The sequence below is a fragment of the Phodopus roborovskii genome, unplaced genomic scaffold, assembly GCF_943737965.1.
Source record: "Phodopus roborovskii unplaced genomic scaffold, PHOROB, whole genome shotgun sequence".
Taxonomy (NCBI): Eukaryota; Metazoa; Chordata; class Mammalia; order Rodentia; family Cricetidae; genus Phodopus; species Phodopus roborovskii.
Window position 1 is genome coordinate 18,074,100 of NW_026126558.1, and position 22,050 is coordinate 18,096,149.

At 52.0% G+C, this 22,050-nt stretch overlaps 1 protein-coding gene across 2 annotated transcripts in view; it reads right to left on the reverse strand.

The window, feature by feature from the left end:
• Vac14 (VAC14 component of PIKFYVE complex) overlaps nt 1–22,050 on the reverse strand; it is a 110,972-nt gene that overhangs the window by 708 nt on the left and 88,214 nt on the right. For both annotated transcript variants that reach the window (XM_051201857.1, XM_051201858.1), the window contains exons 15-18: nt 9,068–9,242; nt 7,752–7,870; nt 6,646–6,725; nt 4,038–4,188 (exon numbers count right to left, since the gene is read on the reverse strand). In XM_051201857.1, the coding sequence (XP_051057814.1) occupies nt 4,038–4,188; nt 6,646–6,725; nt 7,752–7,870; nt 9,068–9,242 (525 nt within the window). The remainder of the gene's footprint in view (nt 1–4,037; nt 4,189–6,645; nt 6,726–7,751; nt 7,871–9,067; nt 9,243–22,050) is intronic.

Consider the following 22,050-nt stretch of genomic DNA (forward strand, 5'->3'; position numbering starts at 1 on the left):
GCTTGGGGTCCCATGTCTACCCCTTTTCCTGCAGCTGGTGGGAACAGCAACACACTGCTTGGATTTCTCTCAGCCTGTGGGCTGTTGATGGCGCCCAGAGCAGGCACTGCACAGGGAAGCATTTCCTGTTTACCAGTGGCTCCCTTTGGGGTGAGAGCCAGGGCTAGCAGCCAGCGAGGAAGCCAGCTGGGGCCTGGAACAGGGTCTGGGGAGAAGGGGGAGGCAGCAGCCCAGCCCTTTCTTAGTGGCACGGCTGGTGCTATGGATAGCTGAGATCACCGAAGTCTCTGCTGGACCTGTAACTTGGCAGGGCATTGGGTCCCAAGGCCTGTGGTCCCTACTGTCTCCTGAAAAGAAGAGGTCATCTTACCATTGGGCCTACAATCCTGCTGTTACCAATCTCCTTCATGGTTCTGTATAGCAGCATAGGTTGTGCACTGTGTGTCTACAGTGCACATGGCCCTTCCAACTGTTTGATGTACCAACGTTGTTGCCTCACATCAACTGTTTAGCTTGCCACTCGGGTTCCTGTCCCATTCCTAACTGTCTCTCCAGCACAGCCTTATGCACCCCCGTGTCCCCTCCCTCACTGGTTTAGAAGCCCCGGCAAAGGGTTTCATGAAGACTTGAGCCACTCAGTTAAGCAGAATTCCTGGGACCTTTGAGTTAATGAAGAGGCTGGTGCCGACAGCAGCCAAAGAAAGGAAAGGAGCTAAGCAGGCCTGGCCTAGACATGTGACCTTGGGCATTTGACTCCATTTCTTATTCTGTAAAGGAAGCTGCCACAGGAGCCATGTCATGGTGTGAGCACAAGGTTCCCTCCTGTTAGTACAGGAAAGAGATTTGCCTGGTGTCCAGCCCCTGTCAGGTACGAGATGGGAAAATACACATAGCCCTGCCACTCAGAGAGCAGGTGGCCCAAGGCCTGGTACACCTGGCTGCTGTCTAGACTAGGAGACACAACAGAGCTCCCACAATGACAGCTTCCCCAGTGCAGTTGGCTGGGCTAGAAAAACCAATAGCTGAAGCCAGAAGGTGTTACTGCGGCCTGCCCAGCTTCAGGTCAGGATCAGGGCACAACTGCTCCCAAATTCAACTTTGGGAACTTCAGTCTACTTCCCACATGCTAGCCCACACTGCCTGATACATCTTAATATACGTGGCTGAAGTTTTCCTGGGCCTTGAGCCACTGCATCCTAAGCATCCCAGGTCTTGATCACTGTTGGTGAAGAGTCAGTGTCCTGGCTGTCATTTGGGAACTTCTGATGCTTATTGACTCCCCTGGGAATGGGAGAAGGGGACTCTGGCCCAGCAGCTATCCATAGAGGGAACAACCCAGACTCCTAAGGGGAGAGAGGGATTTGGAGCTTGTAACCCTAGGTCCAGGGAAGATTGAAGGTCACAGAGATGACACTGGGGGAGGGGGGCGGTGCCCATGAGTCTACATGCTGTCTTGACAATACCTTAGAAAACCTGGGGCCTAAGTCTAGGGCAGGGACTAATTTCAGGTTTGAGGGGGGCTGTTAGTTTGTCAGCTTGACACAAACTAGAGTTAATTTGAAAGAGGGAACTTCAACTGAGGAATTGTCTTCATCAGACTGGCCTGCGGGCATGTATGTGGGATATTTCCTGATTAATGACTGATGTGGGTGGTGCCACCCCTGGGCAAGTAGGTGGTCTTGAGTTGTATAAGCAAGCAAGCTGAGGAAGCCATGCAGAGCAAACCAGCAGGCTACTTTCCTCCATGGTCTCTGCTTCAGTTACTGCCCTGACTTCTCAGTGATGGGCTGTTACCTGGAAGTGTTAAGATGAAATAAACCCTTTTCTTTCCAAGTTGCCTTAGTCAGTGTTTCGTCATAGTAACAGAAAGCAAACTAGAGTGGAGACTGGGGAAGCAGCTGTACCTTGCTCTCTGGGACCTCAGAGCAGTGAGCTGCTCTGCCCTATGATAGGGGGATCCTTCCCAGCCATGACCACCAGCCTTGCTGCTTGCTTGAGACAGCATCTCATGTATCTCAGATAGGCCTTTATAGCCAAGGACACCTTTGAATTCCTGATTCTCCTGCTTTTACCTCTCTAGTGATCAGATTATAAGCATCACCCTACCCATTAGTGCCATGCTTTCTTTCCCATAATCCTCAGGTACTGGGTAACAGGCAGGGTGGAGTGGTGATTCCCCAGTCCAGAGCTGCCATGCTGCCCTACCACCCCACCCTTATATCTGCCACCAGCTTTTCTTTTAGGGAATCCTCACTGAGGATGGTTTTAGAGCTGGAGAGTGGCCTATGGTCCCCAAACCCTAGTGAGAACACAGGAAGGTATGGCAAGTGCATAAACCTCCCCAGCTGTTCTGTTTGCAGGCCGGCTGTCTGCCAGCTGCCTGCCCCACCCTAGGTTGGGACTGCCCACAGCCCCTTTCCAGAGTGTGAGCTGCCCCTCTGCACTCAACCCTGCAATCTGACTCCTCCTCCAGCTGTCTGAGGTCCCTTGCCACCCACTGTTTTCATGCCTGTATTTACATTCAACTTTCCCAGCTCTTCCCAAAGGCAAGCAGGCTGAGAACACCCCAACTCCCTGCCCTTTTAGTCCACATGTGCATTTATCAAGAAACTGGGAGCCCAGAGAGAGTATGGAACTTGCTTGAGGCCACAGAGCAAAGCTATGGAGAATTTGGCCAGATTCTATTACAAGCCTAAAACCATTCACTGACCCACTTAAGAATCATCTACACAAGGGCTTATTCCTTGGGCTCAAGATCCAGAGGGTGAGGAATCCCTTTTACTTAGTTTCTCTCTGGGGATTTATCTTGCCTTGACTTAAGACAGGTTACTTTCTCCTCCCCTTCCCAGACAAGAAAGGGGCTCTGGGAAGTGGTTGGGTTTGTGGCCTGGCCTGAGGCCTCCCCCAGGGCAGTGCCCTTCCTGCTGCCTTCTCCCTTCCTCTACCTATCATCAGTGCCTATAGAGGACAGGCCAAGGAGGCATGTCGTCACCGCAAGGCCTCTCTCCTCTCAGAAGCAGGAGACACTCATTTGGGAGGAATCCAGACCGGTCCAAGTATTCCAGACTCCACTGGTGGAAACTCAGAGCTGACATGACAGTCAGCACAAGGTTGACTGGGAAAGAGGCAGGAAGGGGTAGACTGGGCAGCAGGCCTATCCTGAGGCTGTCTGCACCTACCCTCAGGGCAAACGCCTCAGGCCTTCACTGCAGCAAGGCGCCAGGCCTGCTGAGGGGCTCCAATGGCCTAGGAGGGAATTCTAGACACACAGGGCAGCTGATGCAAGCTGGGTGCACTCCATTCAGCGTAAATCTTCTCAGTGGCTCTGCTTGTTTCCATGGTGACCTGACAAGTGAAATTTTCCATCTCCGATGCCAAATGCCTGTGGATGAGGCAAAGCCTCCAAGGGTTACCAAATATAGACACAGCCCAACAGGCTGTGGGGCCATGGCCAGCAGAGGGTTCAGGGTGGGAGCTTGGACCCCCCTGCCCAGAGGATGCCAGGCTGGGCCAGTCAGACATGTTCTTCCTGAGAACAGGACCCTTTCTAACAGAGTAGCTCAGATGTATTCTTGCCTCCTCTGGAATCGTGGTGGGAAGGTCCTAGTGATGTTGGTGCTCTCAGAGGGCCAGCTTTGAACATCTACTAGAATGGAATGGCAAGGCATCTAAGCCTGGGGGGGGGGGTGCCTAGGAGTTGGCTCTACCTGGCTCTCTGGACTCCTCACTCTTCATTCCTGGAGCTTCTTTCTCCAGGGGCCTCTGCTAGGCAAAGATCTCAAACTGAAGCCTAGTCTCTGAGTTCCCCCAAGCTGCTCAGAAAAGCAAGGCTATATATTTCTGCCCCTTAAACACTCCCAGAACCTCCATGTTGAGATCTGTTGTGGATTTGGAGACAAAAGAAAGGTAGTTGTGGGGAGGACAGGGTTGAAATGACAAAGGGGTAAAGTATGGAAGAGGGCCCCTCCACAAGCCCCTAGGATCTCCTGTGGCATAGGCCTGGAGGCAGAGGGCAGTGCCCTGGGCCCAGCACTCACTCAGTCTGCAGCAGCTCTGGGTTGGGCACACACTGGAGCCGGCGAGAGAGCAGCTGGAAGGCACTGCTCTGGGGCAGCAGCATGAGCAGGCCATACAGGGCCTTGATCAGGTATGGGTTGTTCTTCACATCCAGCAGTTGTAAGCGCAGATCTGTAGCGGGGCAGAGGTCAGGGGTCAGGGATCAGGACCCTGCTCTGGAATACAGGAGCCCAAATCCCCTGCCTTAGCCTGTCTGGGAGAGGACTGGAAGCATCCTGGATCTAGCACTGTTAGGCATACCTGCCTTACAATTAAGCAGTGGCTGGGACCTACCTTTCTCTCAGAGAACTGAAGCCATTTCTGTGACCCAATTCTTTTCTACCCACCCATTTGACTGACCTATCTAGCAGCCCCCTCAGCCTAAAATCCCCAAACCTGCCCTTGGGCTAGGCCCACCTCCCCTAGGCTCAGATGCTTCCTTGGTAATGAGGGCTGGGGGTGGGTAGGGGCTTGTAGAATAAGAGATTCCCCAGTTGGCTCTGCACGTGCCAGCACGTGAGCTATAAATAGGGTGAGCCGGAGAGAAAGAGTGGATTAGGCTTTGCTAAGGGAGGGCAGGATGGGAAAATGCCTTTTTGTGTAGTGGGGCACACACCAAAGCCCTGAGTGTCTGGGAGATGATTTGGATATTCAACTTAGACACAGACACTTATTGCCCCAGCCCTGAAAGACAGGGCACTCTTGCTTTCTGCCCAGCATCTATACCAACCCTAGGAGTCTGGACCTGCTAGTGGCCAGCTGCATCTCAAGGTGGCTACACCTTAATCCAAGGCCTGATGGGGAGACTAGACTGGAGAGATGCTTTCCCTTGCCTCCTGGGCCTACTGCTCCTCCTGCATCTTAGACCTTGGCAGACATTATGTGTAGACAATGAACTACACCTTCCAGAGAGTGGCTCCGAGTCTTGGAGAGTGGTCTTGCTTCCCAGCAGGAGTTGGGGAAGGAGTTTGGGAGGATGCTGGGAGCAGGCAGCAGAGGACTAGGTAGGCGCTTTTAGTCCATCCTCTTATCCCAAGAGGCAGAAGTCATAGGCATCTATGATATGCTAACATACATATCTGATATTCATCCAAGTTTCCTAGCACAGAACTCCTATAGAATTCTTAGTCTCTGAAACAAAAAGTTTTGCTTGCTGATATGTTGAAGGTTGAGCTAATCTCCAATGGTCAAAGTAAATCAACCATGCTTAAATAATGAAGCTCCCATAAGAACTGAGGCTTGGGTTAGGAAAGGTATGCCCTCTTCTTTCTCCAACTGCACTGTAGTGTCCTTTATGAATAGTAAATGTGCTTCCCAGAGTTCTGTGATACACTCAAGCAGACTAATCAAACCCAAGGGCTTCTATGAGCCCTGATTTATAGCTGGATAGTAAGAAGCCCAGGGCCGTGAGAGCCGTGAGACTGGGTGCTAGCTCCAGGTAGGCTGTATGAGGACTGAACTGTATTGGAGGAGGCTTAGTTAGCTGGGGAAGCAGAGAGGAACACCTGTTGGGTTACAGAAGAGTTGATTTTCAAGGTGTGTGCATAGGAAAGCTTTTTACCATGCACTCAGCTCTGGAGAGGCCGGAACCTACTTCCAGTTTTGTCTTCCCTTTGGGCCTGGAGGAAAGTAGGCCTGCCTTGCATCTTCTCTGTAAGCACTTCCCCATCTTATTCTTGAGGATGAGCTGCTCAGGGCTTCCTCTTGATCAGCCTAGCCTTGCCTTCAGGGGAGCCCCTCTACCCCGTGGGGCCCTCAGGCAGTGTGCATGCTTTGGACAGGTTGAGAAGAGGGTTTCTCTGCTATCTCCAGGACCTGAGTCACTGCAGCTCCTGCCACTCGGAGCAGCTGGTCCTTTAGCTGTGAGGAGGCTGTGGAGGAGAAGGGTCCTTCTGATGCCAAGGAGCTAGAGGCCCAGGTGGCCACCAAGGCTAGGAAGGTCGCTAACAGCCAGGGCTGCCTCGGGCTTCTCTGACACGGATTACTGGGAATGCTTCCCGCTTCGGGGAGCAAGTGCTACATCTGTGGAGGCGCCAAGATCTGTGCTGGCCCAGCTAGCGCTGCTTCTGCACATTCAGCCTGGGTGTTACTCACCAGGCAGTTCCCGCCCATTGGCTCCTGGCAAGTGCTGTCTTTCCCTTAGCAGAGGAGAGGGCACAGCTCCTGGATGAGCAGGAATGCGTGTAAGGGGTGCCTAGAACCCCACAGAGTCAGGGAAGAGGCAGTAGGCTGGGGAGGAGCAGGCAGGGACAGCCCCAGGGCAGGGTCTGTTTTTAATGTTTTGAAGGGTTTCCCGTTAGGACTGACCTGCGTGTATGTGACCCATTTTGAGGAAATGGACAAAATTAAGTTCTGATGCCATGTACCCTATCTCACTCCAGTTGGTGTCTTATCGCCAATCACTATCATCTCTTGATATTACATTCTTGACATTCTAGAACACGCATGGGGCCAATGCCCTCCTTTCCCTCTCCAAGTTCAGTCAAGATGGTTATCTGAACTTGGCTCCAAACCTCCCCTTCTCCCTCTAGGCCAGTTGAAGGCCATGGCAGGTCTATTTGAGGCAGGGGTCTGGACAAGGACTCTTACATGTAAAGATGGGACACTCAATCAGCTGCACCAATTTGTCCACCTCTGTGAGGAAGTCCACGGTGACTTCCAGGTCCCCACTGGGTGGGCAGTCAAGGAAAGTCTCCCCATTGTGAGTATCTTTGCCCAAGGAGTGGCAAAGCATAGATCCTAGGCTTAGAATTCTGTGTCCTCCCTGAGACCTAGTTTCCAGTGCACAGCCTGTCTCTCTCGAAGTGGGATTTAGCACGAGAGGAATATACGTCTATTCTCTCTGCCTTTCTGTCCTTCTGGTTGGGATATGGCCCAGCTCTCCCTTTGCATGGGTACTTGGATTCTGCTTCTACAGTTGTCTTGGCCTTCCTGGGCCCAGGGAGACACTTACTGTGGCCCTGTAGCTAGGCAGGAGAGGGCTGGACAGGAGAGGCTCCTGGTTTTTGTCTGAGAGGACAACTCATTAGCAGGCTAGGGGAGCTTGGGAATTGGGTCTTTTGGTCTCTGGGTCACACAAGTGGTGGAGAAGGGCAGGCTTAGGCTTTGGAAGGGTGCCAGACAAGAACATACTAGACCCTTCACTGAAGCCTTCATGGCTCCCAGCTCTGGGCCATCACAGCAGGAAGTGAGCCTTATTGCCTGAATACTGTTCTGATGCTAGGTCGTAAGTCAGGCTCAAAGATAAGGGTGCTTTGCTTCTCAGTGGTAGATTAAAAACAATTCTGACTATGGATGCTTTCTGGAGAGGCAGGTAAGTCCTGTGCATGTGTGGTGGGCTCCTGGACCTTCTTGAAGCTTCCAAAGTTTCGTCATGTGAGCCAGCTCTACAGGCCTGCCCAGCATGTTCATGTAACAAGGTCTTTTCTATCCACAGCAGCGGCTAGCAGGAGAAACTGGGAACTGAGTACTGGTCTCTTCTCCTACTCAGCCTCAGTTTTTCCAGGCTTACTTCCCCTTTGGGAGGTTCTAAAGGGTCCCTGTTTACTGATAACAACCCACTCCTGAACAATACCCCACAGCACCCCTGGTGGAAGGCCCTGGTGATGTCCCAAGCCCTGGAAGATGAGTACAGGAAGATGGCAGCAGGACCACTCTTGGCCCTCATTGGGGGATTGAATGACAATGAAGGATACAACTTCTGGATGAGGTCATAGGCATGTCGGTAGTTCTGGGTGAGGAAACAGAGTGACACAGTGGTGACTGGGTTGTGGCACCAGGAGCGATACAGGCAGCAGAAGAGGTTCTGGCTTTCCTGGGGGTGGGGGTGGGGAGAGGCACAGCAGTTAGAAGACATGCTTGCTGTCACTGGCCCCACATAGGACCTTGGGAAGGGAGGACCTCAAGGGGCTGTGACACGGGGCTATTTGGGGGAGCTGGGGTGCCAGCTCAGCACTGGGCTGTGTTTAGCAGCTCTGCTGGGAACGAACTGTCACAAAGGAAATGCTGACAGCTCCTCAGACCCTGTCATTACCTCCTGGCCTCATAGAGCCACGTGGTAGTGGCAGCAAGGGCCTAGTCAAGAGTGAGCTTACCCTTTGTAAGCTGGCATTTCTGCCTCTGGTAAAATGACAATAATTGTCTGTCAGAACTCTGTGGTTCCAGAGCCTGGGGCTGGGAAGAAATTTCCTCAGGGGCCAGGCTCCTCTGTCTATCCTCAAATCCCACCTTCCCCTATTTTGGCAGCCCATTTCATGCTTTCAGTATACAAGGTGAGCCCACACTCGGGGAGCCCTGAGCCTGAAGGAAATTCTTAAGGCCTCTGCGAATGTCTGCAAGGAACCACAGGAGGAAGGCAGGGCTGTGGCCTGGATCATGCCAAGCCACTTGGCCTCAGAGGTCCTCACAGACAAGGGCTTAAATGTCCTTGAGCCTCCCAGGGAGGGGTTGAGGTAGGGTCACACTGGGCAAGGGGCAGAGGAAAAGTGACCCAAACCCAGACTGGGAAATAAGTCCTTGGCACTCATGTGTCCATGATGGCACTGGTCCCTGTGAGCTGAGGGAAGCCCAATGTCTTGGCCACATCATGTGGGCCTGTGAGCCCAGGCCTGCAGTGTCTCCCTGATCTTCCTGATCCACCTTTGGGCATCCTTACCCAAAGCCCGGGACAGGAAACAATGAGATACTATGGCTGATGACAGGCATTTTACGAGACAGATGTGTGGGGCTGTGGAGTGGGGCCAGAGCAAGGAGAAACACAAGGAGGGCAATTAACCCTTTGTTTCCCAGCAGTATTTAAATTTTTTGACTACGAGAAGGGACTTTGCTGAGCAGACTATTCTAGAACCTGTTTCCAAGGGGACAGTGAAAGGTGGGGCAGGAACTGGGAAGAGTATGTGGACCTGGCCTTGGGCAGGGAAGACTCCCAGTGTACCCCACTCCCTGTGAGCCTCCTGGGACCAGCTGAGTGCCTGTGCACCCACAGACCTAACACTGGGGTCAGAGAGAGTACCAGAGTCTTCAGGTCCTTGAGCTGGTTTCTCAGCTGGAAGAGCTCAGTGGAGGTGAGCAGGATAGTATTGAGGGTGTGCACCATGGTGGACGCGAACTTGAGGTCCTCCTCCCAAAGCAGGATGTCTGCCATAGAGTGGAAGATGTTCTCTGCATTCAGCAGGAGGCAGAGCTGCCTGGAAAACAAGCCAGAAAATGTCGTACTACAGAGGCTTTTCAGGGTCCTAGAGGAATCTACTCTTTCCTAGGGCTGGAGCTGGGGCCTCAATGCTAGTGTGTGTGTGTGTGTGTGTGTGTGTAAATAGGATCACAGAACGCCTGCTCTTTACTTCTCATCATCACCTACCTTGATTCAGAAATCATGGCTTATAAGCTCTATTTGTGTCCCTCCTCCCCAGGCCTCTGGCTACCGGGGATGTACCAAGATACCTTTCTAGGATTTCACATACATCAACAAATCTATATATTATTTTATTTTTTACGCCTTAAAAAAATTTTTTTTTTAAATTATGTATATAGTGTCCTTTCAGCACGTATGCCTACTGGCCATAAGAGGGCACCAGATTTCATTATAGATGGTTGTGAACCACCATGTGGTTGCTGGGAATTGAACTCAGGACCTGTGGAAAAGCAGCCAGTGCTCTTAACCTCTGAGCCATCTCTCCAGCCCCAAGTCTATGTTATATCAATGTGTGTCTCCCATATATATCAACAAAAACTAGCCCCTTCCATGCCAAGGTGTTCCTGCCCTTCTTGGACCTTTCTTCTCTTTAGACTTCATCGTCATTTGAGAATATCTCCACACACAAGTCATGAAAGCTCCTTAGGGTCAGAGTGTCTGTGCTGTTCAGTTGTGGCCTTAGCTAGAGGGATTCTTGTAGGTCACTGGGCCTAGCAGCATTTGTGGACTGAATGGACCCCCTGTCAACCCAGTGGCATAGGGAGGGGAAGCAACTGGGCCACAGCTGTGCCTGGCTCCACTGGCCCCCACGTATTTCTTTTAAAGTCAAACTGGGAGGGGTCTGTTGGTGGAGCAGGAGTGGGCAAGGGGCTAGTGAGCGGGTGAGTGTACATGCTTCCTGTTGGATAGGAACTAGTGGTTCAAGGTACCTTGTCCCATGGCCTCTGGTCTGGGGCTGTCTTCTGCCTGCCTGCCTGTCCCTACCCCAGGGAAGCAGCACCAACAGACAAGGGACAGAGGTTTTAGGTATTATGCACTGAACGACATGAACCATGCTCTGAGGCAACAAGCCTGAAACAAGGCTACTTCCTCCCAGGCACTTGTATGGAACTTGTATGGAACTTGATCAGGGCTGGATTTCTTTCTTTTCTATAAACACCAGTCATGGCTTTGCAACAAGGCTTGAGATGATTCTGCCATATTTCCAGACTTAGCCAAAAAGCCAGAATATTTGGTAATGCAGGCCAAACTATGAAGCATAAATATCTCTAGTCTAGATCCAATGGAGCCAGGAGGCTTGGTGTGGTGGAGTTCGGGCTTGGAGGAGAGGAGGGATAGGACCCATGATCAGGGAGTTACTGAATCTCCACTGTACACCACTCAGGTGGTAAAAGTCACTCCTATGTGGGTGGGCAAAGGCCTTGGAACCTTGTGGCCTCAAACCAGTCAGGTGATCCCAGTATCTCTGTATAGCAGTTTCTTTCTCTTTTAACTAGGGACAATACCTGTCTGAAATGGGGGGAGTAGCCAGAAGGCAGATGGGACGGCATCTCATGTGAGGTGCCCAGTGTTTGGTGCAAGGCACCCAGGGACAAAAGCCTGCACGGTACAGATGACAGTCAGCAGGCAGGTGGTAGCCCTTCTATTAAGTCAGACAATGTTTACTGCCCCCGTCCACCCAGGGATGAGCCCTGTCTCCAAGGCCATGGGACAGAAATGTTCAAAAAGGGTAGTCTAGGGAGGAGAAGAGTACTGACAAATGGTCACAAGTGTCCGTCGCCTGCAGCTGCTGCTGTCTCCATGACAGAGGCCAGCAGCTGAACGGCTGCCAGGCAGTGCTTTCCAAGGACCCCAGGCCAGCCAGGCTGGGACTTGCAGCAGCTGGAGGGTTAGGGATGGTTTGGAGGGACAGGCAAGGCTGAGAAGAAGCAAGAAGGCACCATGATCTCCTGCTGTGCCAGAGAACCTGGGGAATGCTGACAGATGGTGCTGGTGCTATAGGTCAGGGTGGTAGAGTTTTCTCTTTGCCACTAGTTCCCTCCACCTCACCCGACTAGGCCACACCCCTCTCCTCTGGTCTTTGTCTCCCAGGGGCTTGAGTTCCACAAATATTTTCAGAGTGGCCTAGAGTCAGTGACTTCCATATGTGCTCCTCATGCCCTGGGCCTCACCGAAGGGACTCTTAGAGGGGACAATCCCTGTGGATGTCTCTTAGGCATTCTGAGTGTCACAGGATCTCAATGAGACTCTTGGTAACCCTGCAGATTCACCTTTCTGTGGTAGTAAACTCCGTTATACAACCCACTCAGCTTCATGATCCCCAGCCCTTAATCCTGGTCCAGCCAAAGTCTCAGGACTTTGCCTCTGAGCATCCCTCTGCCCCCACATCATCTCTGGGCTACCACTGCCTTGGAGAAAAAGGCCCTATCTTAATGAATATGGTGGAAGAGCTATTGAGGACAAGTCCCAACATCAACCTTGGGCCTCTAGATGCATGTACACACATGTGCATGCCCACACATGGAAAAACATGCCTCCCTACTACATACACTGGAGAAATGGAAAAATAATAAGAAAGCACATGGGCAGGCCTACAGGTATTATTGTCCTCACTTCTGTACTGCTCTGCTCACCCACAGGCAGGTTCCTACATGCTGCAAATGCTGTTTGGCAGACAGCAGACATCTACATGTAAACTTACTCCTACATCAAACAGGCCAACCCAGGCTGTCCTGCTCTGTCTCTCCTGACTCCCCTGGGGAGGCCAGTTCAGCTTAGGAAGATTCCAGAGCACACACTTCTATGGCGTCCAGAACACAAAGTACATGACTGCTCTCTTTGCTTTGCGACTGTAATGAAACACTTGAAGCAGGGTTTCTTGGGGTCATGGTTCGGGCCTAAGTTGGGGATGGCCTCTCATTTTGGGAGCAAATTGTGAAGCAAAACACTTGCATCAGAAGCCAGGAAGCAGAGAGAGAGAGAGAGACACAGAGAGAGAGACAGAGACAGAGGTTCCCGGGCATGCTCCCAGTGACCTCACACCAGCACCACCATGGGGACCCTCTAGGAGGCAGTACTTATGGTCTAACCACAGCACCTTCTCCCCAGGAGTCTTGCTTGTGAAAGGCCATAGTGCAGAGTGGGAAGCTGGGAACAGGTGCCTAGAGAGTAACAGTGGGAAGACCCTGCCAAGGCTGGACTCTGAGCCTCTCCTGATGCTCTGGACATCTGATGAGAACCTCACCCTGGGAGACTGCTAGGCAGAGCCTGGTGGGCTGCACCTCTGGCCAGCAGCTCCCAAGGCTTCTGCTGGGGTGGGTGTTTTTAGTCCTTCAGCTAGGACTCATGGAAGGGGGAGGAAGCAGAGGTGGGGGCCGACACCTCTCACACCACAGTGTCACAAAGGTGCAAAAGGACAGTGGCAGGACATGACAGGTCAGGGCAAGAAGAGCAGCTTCTATCCTGTCCAGAGTGCCCACCGTGCCAAGGTGGTACCTTAGGAAGCAGAGAGGACAGGAGGCAAGCCTGCACAGGACAGGGGAGAAAGGAAGGGGGAGAGAGCGAGAGCACGAGAGAGCACTTTAAGTCAGAATAGGATGCGTGTGCATCTTCCATCAGGAAGCAGGGAGGGAGAACTCCAAATCCCATCACAGGACTGACTGCACAGGCAGCCACAGCTCCATGTGCCTAGCACTGGAGTGTGAACAAGGCCTTCTGTGGCTTTCTTTCTGAGGTCCAGGGAGGACCATGCTGCTGCTGGTCAGGTCACATAGATGACTGGGGAGGAAAAAATGGAAAATTTAGAACCAGAAGAGTCAGCTTTCTGAGCCTGAGTTCTTCCTCTCCTGACGCTGCCTCTTCTGTGCCTGTCCCTGCCCAGTGGAGGCCTGGCAGATGGCTGCCTTGCAGGGCTGCTGCGTCATCACTTCTCTGCTGAGTCCCAGCCCGGCTTGAGCTGCCTGCTTGGCTCTCAAGCATAGCGTCAATAATGGAACACAGCTTGCAAGCATTACACATTTGCCCATATTTTTTAATACCCATATTAAAGTGCTATTCATCATGAGACAATGGCCTGCAAAGTGCTTAGGAACAAGGCAGAGAGGTGGGGTGGGAGGGAACTTCAACAAGGTCTCTGAAGGGTCCTCTTGTGCTAATTAACCTGGACATGGGCCCCTGTGTGTGTCCCTTCTGTAAGAAGCCCCAGATGTGGGCCTGTGACTAAGGACACAGCAGGAGGGAAGTGGCTAGGTATGTGTGTGGGTCATGTGCTATTTAGGAAGGGTCTCACTAGGCAGCGGTTGGCTACTGGCCTCCAACTGGGGCTCCATGTCCATCAGGCACAGCCCAGAGCCTTGTGGGTGTGGTTCTGCCCCTGCCCCCTTTTTGTGCCTCATGAGTGCTGTCTAGATGGGTAATGGCTGCTCCTTGCTCCTCCAATACAGATCCAGGGCTCCCAGGAGACAACTGAACACCCCGGGGACTCAAGAAAGGGGCGGCTACTTTTCCCTCAGAGCTGAGACAACACTGCTTTGTCCATAGCGATCTTCTCTGGGAGGCCAGAGTCTGCTAGAAGTGCTGCACCACACCTGCCAGGCTGCTGGGAACTTGTACATCACTGTCATCTCCATCACCATCCTTGGATAGCTGGTGGAAGGAAGGTGTGTTCCCCAAGCCCGCACCTGGTACTCACTTATTAGTTCCAACCATAGGGAACACTGCCTCAAGGGAGGAAGGCCTGCCTAGTTTTGTAGTGCCTTGGGCTCCTAGGTGACTCCAGAGCTACAAGTTGTTGTATGTCAAGCAAGGCAGGAGAAAGCTTGTCCCAGAGCAAGAGAAGAGCCAGGCACCAACAGAGGTCTCCCTCTGGTGTGCCTTCCTTCTGCTGTGTTTTCCTGGGGAACCTGAATTCCACATGTGGCTTTAGGAATGTTCTTCCCAAGGCCCCACTCTCCTACACCCTTCAAGTATAAACTGGCACAGTTGCAAGGCCAAACAAGCCTCCCCCATCCATGTTGTCACCAATCCTTTCCAGGTCAGCTGGCCTCACGCTCTGGACATTCATGTCGGCCCCCTTCCCAGATTCTTCTGGCTCTGACTCTCTGAGTCTTGTAAGGCATGCTGCTGCCCCATGGTCCCTCCCAGACTGACCTGTTTTATCACAGCATGAGACTGAGACAAGATGACATGTGACCTGAGGGCAGCTAGGGAGGGGGCCGTGCCACCCATTGGGCATTCAGGCTGCTGACTTCCTCTTCCTTCCCACCCTCTTTCTTTAGGTCTGGCCTGTTTTAGGGAGTGACAAAAGGCAGAAGCAGAAAGGCCTCTGACCTCCAGCAGGGATATTTGGGGAAATGCTCAGTCTGGGAGGAAGGGAGAGGCTCCAGTCAATGAATGCTCCTCCACTAGCTAGTCAGATGGTGCTAGCCTGCAGTGCTTTTAGGAGCCAACGCTAGGCTACTGGGCACAGGTATGGGAAGGATACCCAAGGAGCCCGAGGTAAGTTAAGGGTTTTGAAATAGAGATGCGTGATCTCTAGGCAGGAGTCTCTGGCATTCTGGACTTTCCCAATGTCACCACATCAAGATGCTCACTGGCAGAGTGGTGAACAGCTGGCCTGTGGGGGACAGAGACTCACTACAAACCTCCTGAGCAAAAAGAGATGGCAGCTGGAGCACCCACCTTCCTCCCACTGCAACCTCTCACAGCAGCTATTAATACCGACCATTTCTGTTCCAACCCTCACTTGCCTCCATGCTAGCTGGCCAGTGACAAGCAGGAAATTCAGAGTAAGCCAGAGTAGCTGGCAAGTCCCAATATTCTTAGTACCTTGCTTGTGTCACCTGAGAAGCAGGGTTTAGACAGGTCCTCCTGTTTGGAATAGCTCTGCCTGATACAGGGGGGTATACCTGGCATCTCACCGAGCACAAGTCCCCATTGATCCAGCATCAGGACTTGATTCTTTCTCTATTCCACCCAGGTCCAAAGATCTCTAGTAGGTGGCTGGGAAGTGGCACCTCCACGCCTGCCTCTGCAAGATGGGCAAATGGGTACAAGCTCCAGGTACCTAGGTCCACCTGTCTTGAGGTCAGGGCAGATCACTACATCTCCCCCCCACTGACTTAGCCTTCTGTTCAATGTCTTCCTTTGTTCGTTTTCTGGAGCTTCATTTCCACCTACAGTAGCAGCACCACACATGGTGGGGGAACTCTTCTTCTCTACATTGGCCACTATTTGATGTTCATGTTCCCTTTAACTGTTCAAGGCCAGGCACTTTGCTTCAAATGTCCAGAGGATCCCTGGGTACAAACCTGGGTACAACCTGACAGCAAGACTAGAAAATGCAGAGGCCAGAGCCATCCCCTGGGAGCAGGGCCTGCTCCCTGCCTAGCAGATGGGTTCCCTCAGGGTTTTAAAGAGAAAGCAACTTCCAGTCAGCAGAAACTGGGGTGGGAGAAGGAGTGGGCTCCCAGCCGAGATTCAGAAAGCTCTAGAGTCCCAGTGCACTCTGCTCCTCCCCCTATTCCCTTCCCTTCTAACTCCCTGCTTTCCAAGTATGAAAACTGTGAATCTGTTTTATTTATTTCCATCAATCCTAGGCAGTGTGCCCCTCAGGGCAAAGGCAGCTGCGGTAACCCTGCCAACTCATGCCTTAAAAACCCATCGTGTTTAATGCAGCTGATGTGTCTGATACACTTAAGTTATTTGGGAGGGGGAAGGGGAGGCGGTGGCATGAGGGCTTGTTTTTCTGGGTCTTGCTGAGAGTTGATGGAAACTGGACAGAAGATGAAGTGAGAGGAAGAAAGGGGCCTTTTGTCCTCTGTGCTGTTTGTCCCTCTGTTCAACAGAAGCTACTGCCTGGCTGGAGGAAGAGTTGTCATAGACACCTGGGTGGGCTCATCCCAGCGTTAGTGTCGTAGGGTGGGAGCTGTCATAGGAAGCTGACCTTTTGCTGAGGCAGCATACCCTTACTCTGAGTTTGCTCTAGGCCCTGCAGGTACAGGGGAGAGCAGGAGAGGCGGCTTCTGTTTCTTCCACAGCCCAGGGTGGACTTTAGGAGGCCCCATCATAAGAAGAACAACCTGTCCTCAGAACAGAAGTTATCTTTTTCTGGCCCACAGGGGCCTGCTGGTCTTACTTTCCATGCATTTACTACCTGCTCTCCACAGTATAATCACAGGAGCAGTCTGAGCCTCCTCTGTCACAGCCTTCACCCCCTTCCTACCTTGCTCCTAGTGTCCTTTTCCAGAGCTGAGGTTGGCTCTTCAAGCGGAGCCCTAGCTCCTTTTAGTCAAGACACATTTCTCACAGTCAAGGGATTAGACTGGATGAAGGACTGGATACTTGTGGAACTGCATGCTGAAAGGCTGTTTCAGCTGGAGTTTCTGCTGCTGTGATAAAACACCGTGACCATAATTAGCTCGGGGAGGAAAGGGTTAATTTCTTCTTACAGTTCCAACCAGGGAATCCAGGGCAGGAACCTGGAGGCAGGAGTGCAGAGCCCACAGAAGAATGCTGCTTACTGGCTGGCTCCTCCTGTCTTGTTTAGTTTCCTTCCTATACCACTCAGGGTCACCAGCCCAGGGGTATCCCTGCTTGAAGTGAGCTGGGCCCTCCCCCATCAGTCATCAATCAAGCAACGCCCCACAAGCTGGGCAGTGGTGGTGGTGGTGGTGCGCACCTTTAATCCCAGCACTTGGGAGGCTGAGGCAGGTGGATCTCTGTGAGTTCAGGCCAGCCTGGACTACAGAGTGAGTTCCAGGACAGCCAGGGCTATGCAGAGAAATCCCAGATGACCCCAGTTTGTGTCACTCTGACTGACATAATCCATCCAGCCAGGGGCTTAGGGGCAGAATGGGTCTGGAATGTGCTCAGGGTGTGTGCGAGGCATTAGGCTTTGTGGCTGCACTTTCAGAAGCTGCAAAGAGGTGTCTGATTTGATGAGGTCTGGGTTTGTGTCCCAGAAGAGGCGATGCCTTCTCTGTTATGCAGACACTCCAGAATACTGCTGGATACAGGCACACAGATGGGGATTAAGGAAGGGAGAGAGAGGAAGCAGCTTTGGCTGAGCAGGTGCCTTGGTGCTGGAGACAGAGGCAGCACAGAGGACAAGGCTGGTGAGCAAGAACAGGGAACGGCGCAGGTCTGGGCCCTGCCTGAAGGCCCAATCTTCTGAACCCCTGCCTCCTGCCACCATGGGCATTTTCTCCACTGGGACTTCCATTTCCTTCCTATCAGTGGTCACAGAGGAGAGCTGGACACGTTCTCAGTATCAGGCAGTCTTGCATTAAAACACCTTTCCACTGCACAGGTAACACCTCAGCGATGCCCTTTCTACAAGAGGATGGGGATGTGGCACACACCACAGGCCTTGTCCAGGCCCCATGAGTTCATACCCAGCACTGCACTAACTCTCTCAGCTGCTACCTGTCCATACAGCCAGCTCACAGGCTCTGGTACAAGGACTTGAACTTGGTTTTCCAGGAAGACACTAGTGGTACCTCTGCTACGAGAGCCATTGGGGTCTTCTCAGTAATTAATTTTTCTCCAGTGCATTCTAGGCAAAAGCTCTACCACTACTCTGCCAAGCTCACTGAGGCCTTCTGAGCCCAGTTTCCCAGAAACTCCCCATGGTCCCAAGACAGTGTAGCTGCAAACTACCCTGCACTTGGGATCACCTCTGTGGCAGTGATCACATCTGGCTGCAGCAATGTTGCTCTGTGAGTCACACTTAGTATTAGCTGCTAGGGCAATTGCTTGTGTCCTGGCTCCAAGGGGCCAGGAAAGGAGCAGGGCCTGGAAACTGCATGCACAGCTCACAGTCAGGCTTGAACTCAGACCACGGGAGAGGTCAACAGAAGTGACTCTGACAGCAGGTTCCCAGAAACTGGTGTCAGGGGTCCCAGGCCAGCTGCTGCCTGAGGTCCAGAGTGGGAGATTTTAATACAATTAAATCTGGTACCCAGGGAGATATGGTCAAAGTTGCTGTCTGAATCTAGGGCTGAGACTGCCAGGGAAACGGCACCCTGAGTCCTAAGTGCCTTGGAGTCTCCTTGGTGACTACCCGAGAGCCAATGACGTAACCGCTTTCCCTTCGAAGCCCTCTGGGCTCTGACCTTCTTAAGCAAGGCTTTCTTCCTGAGAACATGCTATGGCTTCACTGCAGAGGTGCTTTCCTGTGAAGAGGCTGCTCAGCCTGGCATGCTGCTTCTGGCCTCAGACCTTCCTACTGTATATGTCCCTGTTACCTTTCAGCCTGGCTCACACACTCCAATCCCTATAGGACAGAAGAAACTTAAGCTCAGGACCACAGTGGGGGTCAGAACTTGATTTTTAGTTGGCCAGGCAGCACATGGCAGCTGCAAAAAAGAAGCAAACCACCCTCCCTTCTCCACCTAAGAGCTCCGTTCCTAGAGCTTGAAAGCCCACGGCAGAGTTGGCCCTTTCTCCATCTGTGCCATTCTCTTCTTCAATCTACAGGAGCAGTCCTCTGCAATGCCCAGAGCCCAGCAGGGCTATTCCATTCTACCCTTGAATGACCAGGGTGTCCATTGCCCAACAGTCTTCCTGTTAGCACACTGTTCTGCTCATTTTGTCTTACTACATCTAGTCATTCCCAAGAGAGTCCTTTCATTCTAGGCCAAGGGAGAGCTCGTCATGACTGTTTGCAGATCCCTAAACATTTACAGACGGCAAACATACCCCTCTACCTTGGCAAGGTGCAGCCAGACACTGAGGCCTTGGTAGGATTTCCCTGTGCATCTCTGCCCTACAGCACAAGCTGGTGTGTGCACAGCAGCTCCAGTGTACATGAGATCATGGCCTGGGGTGACAATGCTTCCCTTTAACGCTGTCCTTGCAGTTGTAGGTCCAGGTGATCACAGGGATCCTGATCTTATTCATGTTACATTGAATCCATAGGATTCTGAGAGTTCTGCCCTGGGCCTGCTATTCTGACTTTGGGTGTTACCTTTTAGCGTAAAGCTACATCTGGTTCCATCAGAGTCCTCACCCACCCAGGTGAGCTCCTCAAGCTAGGAAGACACCCTACATGAGGAGCCCCTGGTCTAAATGTATGATATTGGAGTTCTCCACACACCTCTTCTCTGGAGGCTGGTGTTCTGCATCCCCAAGCTTCTGGAACAGGCCTGAGAGGTAAGGTCCAACCTGCCCATCAGGGTGGCTGCTCTGGACACCTTGGGAGAACATGGGGTATTTACCAGCACTTTCAGGAGCTGTGCAACTGTACAGCCTGGGCTCTGCCCTCACCTCCTCAAACCCTCTGTCTTTATTTCTGCCTGGTACTGCACCCTTCTCTTCCCTGCTGGTCCCTGCTGTATCACCCTGCCTTCTGTTCACAAAGAAGGAAAAAGACACCAACTCTCAGGGAGATCCAGGACTCTTCCTGCAGCCTCACGGCAGTAGCTTCCCCTGTCAGCCTCGTGACTACAATCACCTTCTGAGGCACCAGCCTCTCTGGGGAAGTAAGATCAGCTAGCCAGCCAGTGCACTGGCATTGCTGCTCCTGCCTTTCTGGCAGCATCTGACATTCACAGACGGTAGTAGTCCTTTGTTCAGGAGCTATACCAACTGGAGTGTCTCTGGTCTTCACATCTTTAGTTCAAGGTTTCTGTGAGAGTTTACGGACAGAGATGGGTTTCTGTGGCTCTTTACAAGTGCCCACTAAGGGAGCACCGAGCAAGCGGTGGAAAACGGAAGAGGAAGTTAAATACTAATTCCCTCTACTGGCAACAAAGAACAAACATCAGAGCAGCCACACTGCAGAGCTTTCTGGAAAATGGTAACAAGTTCAGTGTCTGAAAGGGTAGGAGGGCGGCAGATAACAGCAGCGAGGGTAAGACAAAGATGGCTAGGGGAACTGCTTCAGGAATCTGCAGCCAGAGAGAAGATTTGCTTTAATTTGTACCTTTTCTTACTACTAGTCCAGAAGGCTGGAAATATCCCTTCTGTGATCATCTTTTTCAGAGAATTTAAAGATGTTTAAAGTAGGCTTTGGGACCAAATGTTCCCTGCCCAGAAACCTTCACTGGATTAAGTGCATGAGAACAAAGAAGAGCCCTAGTCATGAGGCGTCCTTGAGAGTCACCCGGGATGATGCGTAGGTCCCAGGATATGCTTATAGATTGGGTCCCTGTGAACAGGGCTTGTTCCAGGGAGGAGGGGGAGTGACTCCCTTCCCTTGAGGATCCCATTGCTGCCCACTTGAGGAGAGACCAGCCAGCTACACACCAAAATTTTGAGTCAAGGTTTCTCTATGTAGTCCTCACTGTCCTGGAACTCACTCTAGACCAGGCTGGCCTTGAACTCACAGAGATCCACTTGTTCTGCCTCCTGAGTGCACTCAAAACCTAGGGGTTTTGACACTCCCATGGCTGACCTCTGCAAAGAGATGAGTCTCTCTCCTGAGAGCCACTGTGCTCAGGGTTCAGGGCAGTGTTTAACAAATTCAAGGCTGCTGGAGCTACACAGCACATTAAAAGCCAGCCCAGGTAACTCAGGGAGACCTTGTTGTCAAATGGAGACAACTTAGTGGTAGAGGACTTGCCTGGCATGAGTTTGATGGCAAGAGTGGTGCGGAGAAGCCTAAGGCATCTGAGAATCCGGGGACTCTCTTGGGGAAACTGTCAGAGGCAGAGCCCTAGAGCAGTACTCAGAGAAGGTGCCATCTCACCAGTGGGTGGCAGGACCCTGGCTGGGTGATATGGTGGCAGGGCTTCCCTCTCTGAGAGGGACGGGTGCACATTTAACAATGGAAACATGCATTTTACAAATGAGAGGATCAACAGCCGGGAAATGGTATTTTTAGCTACTGTGGCTCTTTGCTTCAAAGGCGTATGTTTCATCTAAAACCAGGCAAACCTCCTACAAAGTCTGCCTGTTTGTAAGGAGTGATTAGCATAATACGAGTGGGGAAGAAAGGCCAGGCTCCACAGGGAGGCAGGAGAGCCTACTACAGGGGGAGGCTTTCTCCTGAAATAGAATTTAACAAATAAGGAAAGTCTTATCAATGGATCTGAGGCCCCCATCTTCACTTGGAGCAGCCTCACACAAACATCCTGGTTATTACTGTGTGTGACACTACCACTAACAGAGAGCAGGTCACCTTTATGGGTGCTATTTAAAATACCACTTTTGGGCTGGTGAGAAGGCTCAGTGGGTAGGGGTGCTTGCTGCCAAAATTGATGGAAGGAAAGCACGGATTCCTGCAAGGTGTTCTTTGACCTCCACACCCCATGCCCAATATATAACATACACAGAGGAAACTGAAAAAAATTAGATATCAATTTGTCTTGTTTAAAACAGTGTGTGTGTGTGGGTCTTTCTGAGTGGTTGGCAAGAGCCAAGTCTGGGGGAAACAAAAAGGGTGAGCGGCAGGTCACGGGTGGTGATATCAAGTCCACAGACCATGGGTTGGCTAGAAGTGCCTCTCCTCGTTTGCTCAACATCTTTAATGCCTGTCTTTTCTCACCTGGACACTAGTCAGCAGCCTGAAGAGGGGCTCTGGTTGTACACAGTGAAGAGACACTGTGGTCCTTAGAACACCACTTCCCACAGTTGTGACCACAGATACTTATCAGTGGAGTCAAGTCAGAGACAGGGACACTTGACAGCTGTGACACCAGGTCCAGGTCACTGTTCTGAAGGGGCTGGACTTCAGGTGGTAGGAGACTTGCCCTCTATGTTACATACCACTGCTGAATGAGGAGGGAATGGGAGGACTGGTTATTTCTCTTCCTCAGGGCTTCCCACAGGAAAGGAGAGACAGGTTTTCCTGTGGTGGGTCA